The sequence below is a fragment of the Pantherophis guttatus genome, chromosome 5 (assembly GCF_059756535.1).
Source record: "Pantherophis guttatus breed Tessera chromosome 5, ASM5975653v1, whole genome shotgun sequence".
NCBI classification, from domain to species: Eukaryota; Metazoa; Chordata; class Lepidosauria; order Squamata; family Colubridae; genus Pantherophis; species Pantherophis guttatus.
In genome coordinates, this window is record NC_142067.1 from 16,011,625 (window position 1) to 16,024,045 (window position 12,421).

At 40.9% G+C, this 12,421-nt stretch overlaps 1 protein-coding gene across 8 annotated transcripts in view; it reads left to right on the plus strand.

The window, feature by feature from the left end:
- The window catches only part of CNTN5 (contactin 5), an 827,378-nt gene that overhangs the window by 649,539 nt on the left and 165,418 nt on the right, over positions 1-12,421 (plus strand). For all 8 annotated transcript variants that reach the window (XM_087894620.1, XM_087894619.1, XM_087894622.1 and 5 more), the window contains one exon: positions 11,670-11,851. In XM_087894620.1, coding sequence (XP_087750746.1) covers positions 11,670-11,851 — 182 coding nt within the window. The remainder of the gene's footprint in view (positions 1-11,669; positions 11,852-12,421) is intronic.

The following is a 12,421-nucleotide window of genomic DNA, read 5'->3' on the forward strand; positions in this document are numbered from 1 at the left end:
TCCTTGATTAATGGAGGGGATGAGAGAAAATTTCATAAACCAGCTGATTTCTGAAACTAAACGTCTTAGTGGCTTCCATCTTCCATAACTTCACGAATGGAACCATTTGGGGGAACTGGCACATCTTCCAATTTTAATTGCTATCCATTGTCTTGAGTTCATTTCAGTTTCTTTTCACATCAATTTATGAAGTTAAAAATAAGAGAAAGGCAATCTGTACAAATATTTAAATGCATTGTCCTGCACAATTTTCTTGACATTTGTATCTTAACCTGCTTCTTAGGCTTTGCTTTCCCTTTGAATTGTGAACTATATCCAAACTCTTTGAAAGATTCAGATTTCAATAAATGTGAAAGAAAAGATTTGTTTTCCACATTCTGGGCATAAAGTCCCTTCGTTGCAAGGGATGGGAAGATTTGAATATATATAAATATGAATGCAGATATCTGCCCAATCAGACATATCAGTAAGAAAACATAATATAACCTATTCCAGTATGATTTATAATATACCTTTCCAAAAATATGAGTATATCTATATAATAAGGAATAAGCATTTAATTAAAAATCTGTTCCACTGTTTGCATCCAATGTTAGCTAAGAAATAAAAATGCATTAGTTATAAATTTCTCATTTTCTATTTTTTTTTTCTTTCCTTATCTCAAAACCTGTTTATCATTTATCATGTTTCTGGCTCAATTTGAATTTTCTTCAGACAAATTATTTGCATCTTTTTCTCATTTCTTCTAATGGACTTATTTTATACAATTTTGCCTCCAACTACATCTTTCTTGCAAACAATTTCCTGTGGTTGTGCTGAGCACAAAACTTGAAGCAGTTTAAGAGTGGCCATGTCATACCTCTTGGCAGCTCCCTTAAAGAAGCTGTAACTTTTCTTGTGCTTTGAACAGTCCTATAAAAATATGCCTTGAATTTGATGATGGCAGCATCAGTTTAGAGAAGTGAAAACTGCAACAGTTAAGTTAATGTTTTGAATTGTGCATTGGCTTGAAAGTGAAAAATTAGGATAGTTATATTCACCTGCCTACCTGCTTAACTGGAAAACAAGAATAGCATCAGTGTTATTTTGTCATTAATGGCAACTGGCTTCCCCCCCTCCCACCCCTAAATCAGCCAATGCCATAGTATTTAGCAATTTTCACCTGCAAATATCTGCAGTCAGGGATAAGGGGCAATGGTGAAATCCAATTTTTTTTACTATCGGTTCTGTGGGTGTGGTTTGGTGGGCGTCGTGTGGTGTGGTGTGGTGTGGTGTGGTGTGGCTTGGTGGGTGTGGCTTGGTGGGCATGGCAGGGGAAGGATACTGCAAAATCTCCATTCCCACCCCACTCCAGGGGAAGGATACTGCAAAATCCCCATTCCCTCTCCACTCCAGGGGAAGGATACTGCAAAATCTCCATTCCCACCCCATTCTGAGGCCAGCCAGAGGTGGTATTTGCCGGTTCTCTGAACTACTCAAAATTTCCGCTGCCGGTTCTCCAAACTGCTGAAAATTTCCGCTACCGGTTCTCCAGAACCTGTCAGAACCTGCTGCATTTCACCCCTGGATAAGGGACAACTGAATATGAATTCAGGCTCAAAATAACCCTGCAAGAGCAATTGGGTCTATGACAATTCGCCACAGCCAACTTGCCACGGCCAACTCGCCATGACCAACTAGCTGTGGCCATCTCACCATGGGACAACTCACCACAGCCAATTTGCCATGGAACAAATCATTGTGGGACAAGACTTATACTAACATCAAAGAAATGGTGGAATAGTATCAAGAGCCGCAGTGGCGCAGTGGTTAGAATGCAGTACTGCAACTTACTTCTGCTGACTGCCGGCTGCCAGAAGTTTGACAGTTCAAATAGGACAGGGACAGTAGGCATGCTGGTGCATTTATGCACGCCCTCTTTAGGGGCCACTTAGGAATGGGGTGAGGTCCACGGTAGACAGTTTGAGGTTGAAGCTTGGTTTGAGGATGTAATGCTGAAGTCGTATTTTCTGCAATTGAGTTTGGAGCGGTTTACCCTGAGTTTGTATTGATTGTTTGCCCGTGTATTATTGAGGTTGAAGCTGAAGAAGTTGTTGACAGGTAAGACGTTGTAGGAGACAATTTTGTGTACTATGCTTAGGTTGGACTGCAGGCGGCGCAGTTCCAGATTGTCCAAACCCAAAATATCAAGTCTGGTAGCATAAGGGATTCTATTGTGAGTAGAGGAGTGGAGTATTTGCATATTGTGCTCAACAATCTGGGTCCTCATTTTACCACCCTTGGAAAGATGGAAGGCTGAGTCAACCTTGGTGGTGCAGCAGACTAAAGTGCTGTTAAGTAACACCAGCTGCCTGCAATTACTGCAAGTTCAAATCTCACCAGGCTCAAGGTTGACTCAGCCTTCCATTCTTTCGAGGTAGGTAAAATGAGGACCTGGTTTGTGGGGGCAATAAGCTGACTTTGTATAAAAAAGAACACCGCTTGGGAGGGGGGGCGAAAGCCCTACTAAGCAGGTATATACAAAAGTATGAAGGCTATTGCTTAACGCATTGTAAGCCTCCCTGAGTCTCCGGAGAAGGGCGGCATATAAGTTGAACCAATAAATAAATAAATAAAATAAACGTTGAGCCCGTCAGAATTAGCGGTGGGCAGAGTCAGCCTGCCATCCCACTTTCTAACTACTGCACCAGCAGGACTCTTAAATCAGTGAAGATTGACCTTTGAGTAAAAGAAAAGACTGCTTAGGGCTTTATCACTGGACAAGAACATCTTCTTGAGGCTTGTCAAGCAAGAGGAAGTCATGGTTGGCAGCAAAAGTGATCTTTGAATCAGATTCAGATTCTCGGTCTTATTGCCGAGCAGAAGAAAGTTCTATCTACCAAGTCACGTCATCTACAAATCGGGAGCCAGACAGATATTTTAGCACTGAGAGTCCTTATCTCTCTTTTCCAGCTTTCATTGCACAAGTGCGGTCAGTTGGACCCAAACTCTATTTGACTTCTCTGAAGTAATTAGATGAATGATATTTCAGGCTTAATCTGATGCCTTGAGGCTGTGTCAAGAGGTAAATATGCATGAAATTCCCCTCCTTTCTTTTCATCCTACTTCTTTTCCCTCTTCCCTGCCTTGTTAGCATTTACAAATGTTTCTATTGTTACCTTTCACCAGGCAATCATTAGGGAGCAGGGACTCTTTTATTTTTCAGCATTTCAGTGAACGTAAACAAATGCCAGTTTTCACTAATTGCCAAATATTGCTTGCTGTAGGGCTCCGTAGTTTTGTTTTCCTTATGATTTCGGCTCAAGCTATCTCAAACAGCTTCTGTTCCATTGTAACTGTGAGAATGACAAATATTCCTGAGAGATTTTCTGTGGTAAGCAGTTGGCAAGTATTCCTTAGAAAAACCTGGGCTTTTAGTTACACATTAATGGTTTATTAATGGTGTTTATTTGGAACTGCCAATCACCCCGGGCTCCTGGAATTAAAAACTGAAGTAGAAAAAAAGGCCATATGTGTCTGTCAAACCTATGAAAAGCCCAAATCCTACAGACATTTCAGATGCATTCTTTGTTCAATTGTTTTTAATAAGAAAAGGAATTCAAAAACAACCCACCTAATCAACTAGATTTAAAAAAAAAAAAAAAACCTCTCAATTACCAAGCAGCAACATTAAGCTGTTCTTGTTGTTGTTGTTAGCTGCGTTCCTCCAGGCCTTCCTGTCCTCTACCATCTTCTGGAGTCCATTTAAGCTCATGCCTACTGCTTCAGTGACTCCATCTAGCCACCTCATTCTCTGTCATCCCCTTCTTCTTTTGCCCTCAATCTTTCCCAGCATTAGGCTCTTGTCCAGTGAGTCCTTCCTTCTCATTAGGTGGCCAAAGCATTTGAGTTTCATCTTCAGAATCAGGCTTTCTAAAGAGCAGTCAGGGTTGATCTCCTCTAGGACTGACCAGTTTGATCACCTTGCAGTCTAAGGGACTTGTAGAAGTCTTCTCCAGCACCATAGTTCAAAGGCCTCAATTCTTTGGCACTCAACCTTCCTTATGGTCCAACTTTCACAGCCATACATTGCAACTGGGAAAACCATAGCCTTGACTATACAAACTTTTGTTGGCAGGGTGATGTCTATGCTTTTTATTATGCTGTCTATATTTGCCATACCCAAGAGCAAGCGTCTTTTAATTTCTTGGCTGCAGTCCCCATCTGTGGTGATCTTGGAGCCCAGGAAAATAAAATCTGTCACTACCTCCATTTCTTCCCCATCTATTTGCCAGGAATTGAAAGGGCTGGATGCAACATTAAGCTATGGTGTTTATTTATGTATACATATATAGATTTGTCAGTAAATTAATAAATTTACTTCCCATTTCAAGAGGGATCCTTAAAATGTTATAGATTTTTTTTTAACAATTTAAAATACAAAGGATATAATATTAATTAAATATGTAAAGTTATTCCGGCTTTTGAAACCAAAATAACTTCCTTTTTATGCCCGGTAATCCCTTATATTGGAGTAGTGTTGGGGCAAATGGATGAAGCTGAGCATTTACTGGCTGGATGCCCTTTCCGACACCATGCAGAGTTCAGAGCAAACCAAAATACACCCATGTATATTCAAGCATCAGAGAGGGAAAACAGCTGGGATGGAAATAAAAACTCCAGAATTGGAATTCTCAGGTGTCAGCAGCAGGAATAACGCCAGCAAATAAGAACCTACAAATAAGTGTGGAAGATCTTGAGGGATGAGAAGAAGAGATGTTGCCTAGGAAGCAATCAAACAAGAGAAGGAGAATCCCCTGGTGGCTTTCTAATCAGAAAAGGAAATTTAGGAAGGACCCCAATGGATCAAGCAGTTAAAAGTTTGTACATTCAGACTTGCAAGATTTTGTTGTTATACCTATACAACAAATTAGGATTAGTTCATCTTGCCACCATTTCCTTTCTGATTTATCTGGAAGGATAAATATGTGAACCTGCAGACATTGAGGCAATCACAAGGCTTCCTTTAAGGTTTTCTGCTCGCTTGTTAAGGGAGAACATATTCCAAAAGGTAGCAGGATCCTAAAATAATCTTGCACCAGCATACAGCACAGTTAAAAGGAAGAAGAAAGATAAGTTACCTGTGCCACTCCACCAATATGAGTGGAAGATAATTCAGAAGAATAATTTTATTTCCTTCTATTGATGGACAGCGGCGATGTGAAGTATTTGTCATAAATGATTTCCCCCCCCCCCCATGGGATCAAGAACCATAGGATGAAGAATCCAATTTTACAGAGCACTTCATTTGCATCCCAAATGAATATCGGTACCGTTTCCTTGCAAACTTAAAAATGATTCTTTCCTTCTTCGTCAGGAATTAGAAAACTTTTGGGACTTGGCCACTTATCCCCACCATTGTCTGCTTCATCTTCCTTGCAAGGGTCCCCAACAGTGGTGGGATTCAAAAAAATTTACTACTGGTTCTGTGGGCGTGGCTTGGTGGGCGTGGCAGGGGAAGGATACTGTAAAATCTCCATTCCCTCCCCACTCCAGGGGAAGGTTATTGCAAAATCCCCATTTCCTCCCAATCAGCTGGGACTCAGGAGGCAGAGAATAGATGGGGGTGGGGCCAGTCAGAGGTGGTATTTACTGGTTCTCTGAACTTCTCAAAATTTCCGCTATCAGTTGTCCAGAACTGGTCAGAATCTGCTGAATACCACCTCTGGTCCCCAATCCTCAGGCTATGGCCCACTATCAGGCCTTGAGCCCTTCAGTACCAGGCCACAGAAGTAGACGATGAGTTTGTGCACACATCCCCATGAGCAGCAGGTAATGCGTGCTCTGTTTGCACAAGCAGTGGGCACGCATATCTGCCACTTGCACAAATGGAACTACATGTGCGCACTTGCCTACCACTCGCAGAGTCATCCCCTATTCCCTCTCCAGCTGGTCCACAAAACCAGAAAGTTTGGGGAACTCATAAATTCCCAAAGGTGTTTTTTCAAGAGACAACTGGGTTTTCTTGTTTTTCTTTGAAGACGTTTTGCTTCTCATCCAAGAAGCTTCCTCAGCTCTGGAGGGATGGTGGAGAATGGAAGGATTTATACTTGCAGACAGCTAGTCATTTGCATCCTTTTAGAGCAGGGGTCTTCGAATTTGGCAGCTTTAAGACTTGTGGACTTCAACTCCCAGAATTCTCCAGCCAGCATAGCTGGCTAGAGAATTCTGGGAGTTGAAGTCCACAAGTCTTAAAGCTGCCAAGTTTGGGGACACCTGTTTTAGAGAGTCATTGAGGCCACCTGGACTCTCTAAAAGAATGTAAATGACCAACTGTCTGCAAGGAATATAAATCCTTCCATTCTCCACCATCCAGCCAGAGCTGAAGAAGCTTCTTGGATGAGAAGTGAAACATCTTCAAAGAAAAACCAGAAAATCCTGTTGTCTCTTGAAAAATCACCTTCAGGATAATTATGACCGGGATGGCTGAGAATCTCCATAGACATCTGTTGTAAAGTGCTGGGAGCATTCATTTTAATTAGATTGTGGTTTGCTTTTACTTCTCACAGTAAAGGGATTAGTTAAAAATGAAACCACCAGCATACTCCCCCAATCAAGAATTACTTATTTATTAATTTATATTTTATATTCATATGCATCAAGTTAACTGATGCATTAATAAATGTAGTAAATAATAACTTAATTAAATGTAGCTAATTCCCAGTCCTCCATGAGATTATCCATACAACCATTCTCTAAACTTGCCAATAATCTAGGAAGGTCACTGTTGCAGGTTGGCCAATAACAGAAGAAAATAGGCACTGGGATATGTATACTTACTCCTTTTTTAGTGACTTCCCCACTTAGCTACTATTCACCAATATGACAGTAATTAAAAAATAATTTCCCAACCAATGTGTGCATTTACAACCAATATTTTTGCATGTTAGCATGCCAGAGTGAGAGTAATGATGGTTTAGTGGCAACCTCAGTTAGTGATTATTTACAAATGCGATGATAATAAAAATTCATTTTCCAACCAATGTGGACATTTACAACCAAATTTCATGCATCTAATAACAATGTATGCCAGAGTGAGAATAATGCTGACACACTTATAGGGGAAAACCTTAAATGAGATGGTAATAACCAACCATCAAACTTTTGACTTGCATTTTGCAATTTAGGAGCAATTTCCTTTGAAATCATTAAAACTTTACAGCCAAAGTATTTTACATTCCTTGAAAAATTGGCTTTTTACTCATCAGTTTGACTTATTGTCTTGTTACCTCATCAGAAAGGGGGAGAAATAAAATCTTGAAAGAGACCTGCTGATGGCCCAGACAATGTAAAAAAAAAAAAAATCAGCATCTTTCCAGATATAATGAATAGCAGTAAAGTTGATGCGGCATGCAATTAAAACAAAATAAAGTTTAGTTAACTCTATTCAAAGTTGGCGACATTAAATTGCTTAGAGACTTTTGTAATTGATCAATTCCATTAAAAAGATCCTTCCTTCAAAAGTTAGGAATAATCTTATATATAATGTCAGGCTTGCCCCAGCTAGGTCGCTAGGAAAGAAAGACCCTCGATTCCATTTGTTTGAAGTGATAGGTTCTTTTACTAAGGAATAGTGGTTGCAAGGCTAGAACTAAAGTTCCCATGCAAAATGCTACAGCATTTACACCTTCTCCTTGGCCCTCCTCCCTTGCCCTTGCCTTCATCCAATGGGGTTCCATGTAGGAGTTTTGGGAACCACTCAGATGTTTGGTATGGCTTGTTGCAATTCACATTACTTTCCCAGACTCAGCGGCCTTGAAAGCTGGAGTTGGCCAGTTTTTCAACCTCTGGCTTCCGTCAGGCCTGTCACCCTACCCCCCCAATTGCTCATCTCTACCCTCTACACGCCAATTGTCTACTTCCTTTCCTCCCCCCCTTCCTCTTACTATTTATGGCAGGATGCCAGCAGAGCTGAAGATGGCAGTTCTGACATATAATCAGATTCCTTGGGTCTGTATAGCTTTGTCTTCTGTAACTGGCGGTGGCTTTTTAGTGATTCAAACAAAAGTTTTCTACTTCATCCTTTCATAATTTAGTGTGCCAGGAACTGGATTTCTGTATCTATTTTTTTCTGAAAGTATTGAAATGTATGGGTAGGGTCTCAGAGTAATGCAGAATGTTTTCCTCCTGGTTCAAAGGAATCTGATCTTTTTTCCATTCTATAAAGAATTTCTGAAGCAATTGCCAGAAACTGCCATGAGAAGTCTTTTTAAGTATAAAGTAACATGTTCTTGCAATATATAAAACAGTCATGTAGATTTATTTGAAGGAGAAACCCATACCAGTACTGCTGAATTATTTGATAATGTGATTTATATTACAATCAGACAGCCATCCGCCTAGGAAGTCTAATAGAAATGGCTTTTGAAAGAAAATTACAAGGCAAAAAAAAACCTCCTTTCCTATTCAGAAAAAAAACCTGTTCATACAGAATAGCCTAAGAAATATTGACTTTCCTAATAACATCCAGGCAAAGGAGGTGGTAGCTCAGTGGCTAAGATGCTGAGCTTATCGATCGAAAGGTCGGCAATTCAGCGGTTCGAATCCCTAGTGCCGCATAACTGGATGAGCTCCCGTTAGTTGTCCCAGCTTCTGCCAACCTAACAGCTTGAAAGCATGTAAAAAATGCAAGTAGAAAAATAGGGACCATCTTTGGTGGGAAGATAACAGTGTTCTGTGCGCCTTTGGCATTTAGTCATGCCGGCCACAGGACCACGGAGACGTCTTCGGACAGTGCTGGCTCTTCGGCTTTAAAATGGAGATGAGCACTGCCCCCTAGAATCGGGAAAGACTAGCACATATGTGCAAGGGGAACCTTTACCTTTACCTTAATATCATCCAGCCTGCAGTTTTTGTCTGATAATTTGTCGATTTATTAATTTATTATATATCCCACTTTCCACTGCAGTGTATGCTCAAGACCAGTTGATTAGCACAAGTGATCTACTGTACATCAGTAAAATAATGCATGCATCTACCTGCCCATAATCTGATAATAATCTTTATGATTTATCAGTCATAAAGGATTCTTATCAGGATTCTTCCTCTGTTGTCTGTAATTCCTCTGGGAATGGCCTTGGGAGACAAGAGGAGAAAAACCACAGGTTGGAAATGGTCAGATAAGAGGCAACAGACCCAGCAGAAGGAATGTGACTGCGGCAAACAACTCAGAAAAGTCTTGGATTGTAATGGTGAAGGGGGAGAGATGTATAGGTAGTCCTCACCTTACAACAGTTCATTGAGTAACTCTTCGAAGTTACATCACTGAAAAAAAGTGACTCGTGACCATTTTTCACGCTTAACAAACCATTGCAGCATCCCTTTGGTCATAGGATCAAAATTCAGATGCTTATGACTCATAGCTATTAAAAAATAGAAAATAGAATAGAATAACAGAGTTGGAAGGGACCTTGGAGGTCTTCTAGTCCAACCCTCTGCTTAGGCAGGAAACCCTACACCACTTCAGACAAATGGTTATCCAATCTCTTTGTAAAAATTTCTAGTGTTGAAGCATTTACAACTTCTGGAGGCCAGTTGTTCTACTGATTAATTGTTCTCACTGTCAGGAAATTCCTCCTTACTTCTAGGTTGCTTCTCTCCTTGAATAGTTTCCATCCATTGCTTCTTGTCCTACCCTCAGGTGCTTTGGGGAATAGCTTGACTATAACAGTTTATAATATAATATAATATAATATAATATAATATAATATAATATAATATAATATAATATAATATAATATAATAATATAATATAATATAATATAATATAATATAATATAATACAATACAATACAATACAATACAATACAATACAATACAATACTATACTATACTATACTATACTATACTATACTATACTATACTATACTATACTATACTATACTATACTATACTATATTATATTATATTATATTATATTATATTATATTATATTATTATATTATTATATTATATTATAATCATATCATATCATATCATCATATCTATAACAGGTCCTGTGATCACAACCTTCTTACAACAAAGTCAATGGGAAAACCAAATTCACTTAACAACCATGTTACTAATTTAACAATTGCAGTGATTGACTTAACCACTGTGGAAAGAAAGTTCATACAATGGGGTAAATTTCACTTAACAAATGTTTCACTTAGCAACAGAAATTTTGGGCTCAATTGTAGTTGTAAGTCAAGGACTACCTATACCCATGATGGTGAACCTATGGCAAGTGTGTCACAGGTGGCACGCAGAGCCCTTTCTGCAGGCACACCAGCCATCGCCCCAGCCCAGCTCCACCGCACATGTGTGCACCTCCCATCGGCCAGCTGGTCTTCGGGTCTTTGCCGCGCATACAAGGGGGCAGGGCCTTCCCCAATCTCTGCAGGTTCCACCCTCTGCAGATGCCTCTCCATGGCAGGAAAGCAGGAGAAAGCTAGGATACGATGGGGGAAGAAACTGCAAAGATCGGAGGAGGCACGGAAGGCAGGAAGGCAGGAGGCATTCAGTGGGGGGAGAAACTTTGGAGATCGTGGAAGGCAGGAGGCAGCTAGGATTTGATGGGGGGAGAAACTTTGGAGATCGTGGAAGGCAGGATCAGTTTATGTTCTGGTGACTTGCCTGTCTATGTGGGTGTGGGGGCAGTCTTACAGATTCTTTGGTTGGGTTGTTTGCTGATGGCTCTTTGGCAGTTTCCTGATTGGGGTATTGCTTACTTGATTGTTGGTCTGGAGTTAACCTTGGAGTTAATCTATGGCAGGGGTCGGCAATCTTAAACACTCAAAGAGCCACAAAGGTCCTAACCGGAAGCCCCTGTTCAATTCTGGAGCTGACTGGAAATCTGGTTCCCCCCACCATAGAGTCTCCTCCTAGAGCAGCACCTTTTTTCCTCTACCTGTCCTAACTGAATTGCGGAGCCAACCGGCAACAGGGAGCTGCAGCAGAGGAATGAAAGAGCCACATGCGGCTCCAGAGCCATGGGTTGTTGACCCCTGATCTATGGTGATCTGGATGCTGATTACTGAAAGAGAGGCAAGGCCCCAGAATATAAACTGACAGGAAACAGCACTCTTTATTAAAACTGATGACGTTACCTAGTTAGGATAATGAACGTCTGCAAGAAAACAAGCAAGCTCAGAGAGCACCAATGACCCCTCTTAGTAATTTTCAGAGAGCCAGCCAATGCTCACAAAACATCTGTTTAGTGATATGGAGTAGATAGCTCCTCTTCTGAAGCCAACTGACCCAACTCAACATTTCAGTCAGTCTGGAATCTTCCAGAATCCTTAATCCCTAATGAGAAATCAATCTAGTTATCCAGTGGAAAGCTTTGCATCAGTTTTTACTTCTGTCCAGTCGTGCTTTCTCTTCAACACAATATTTTCCTTCCAATTGTATGATTTAATCACTTAATTTTTAAAAGTCTTAATTTTCGGAAAGTGGGAAGTGTGCAGGACAGCCGCAGCACCAGTTAAATATTCTCAGCTGAAAGTAAAATAGATCAAGCAGTTCACGAGCCTTAATTGTGATTACGCTTTATTGCTGCTTAGACGATTAAGTGCTTAAATTAGCAGGTAACAGGATCTATATTCTTAACGGCAAGGAAGAGCTAATCATGCCTTCGCTAAATATTTCAGCCCAGTTCCAACAATCTCGTGGAGGAAAGTTAATGGACCCAATCCGAGCAAAGCCCGCCTGAGGAAATCCCAAGCAGTGCTCGAAATCCCAAACGTGCAACTGGAAGATGCAGGGACATATGAATGCAAAGCTGAGAACTCCCGGGGAAGGAATGTCTTCCGAGGACAGTTGCAAGTATACAGTAAGTTTTATAATTAATCTCTAGCAGCATCTTTCTCTTACCAAGTGTTAATTAGCCTCAGTGCTTGAATGTGTACATTCAGACATGCAAAAAGTCTGTAGAGATTCTCAGTCATCCAGGTTGACATGGTTGTCCCCAGCAGTGGGTTTCAAATATTCTTACCCACCAGTTCACTGCATGCATGTGTGCATGCGTGCCTTCTGTGCATGCAACCTGGCCTTCCATGCATGCGCCCGGCCTTGAAAACGTACCTAAATAGCATGGCATAGAGCCGGAGCAGGTGGGTGGTTCCACCAGCAATCTCTGCTAACGGTTTGCCGAACCGGTATAAATCGGCTAAATACCACCTCTGGCTGTCCTAATGGTGCTTTTTCAGGAGGCAACTGGCCTTCCTTGTTTTTTCTTTGAAGACATTTCGCTTCTCATCCAAGAAGATTCTCATCCAAAATTGCAGACTACAGGAACCAGGAGCACTAATTCAGGTGACCCTGAGGACACAGATAAACCTCCAAGTGCTTCAACGACCCTCCATAAGGATGCAAATGACCAGCTGTCTGCAAGGAATATAAA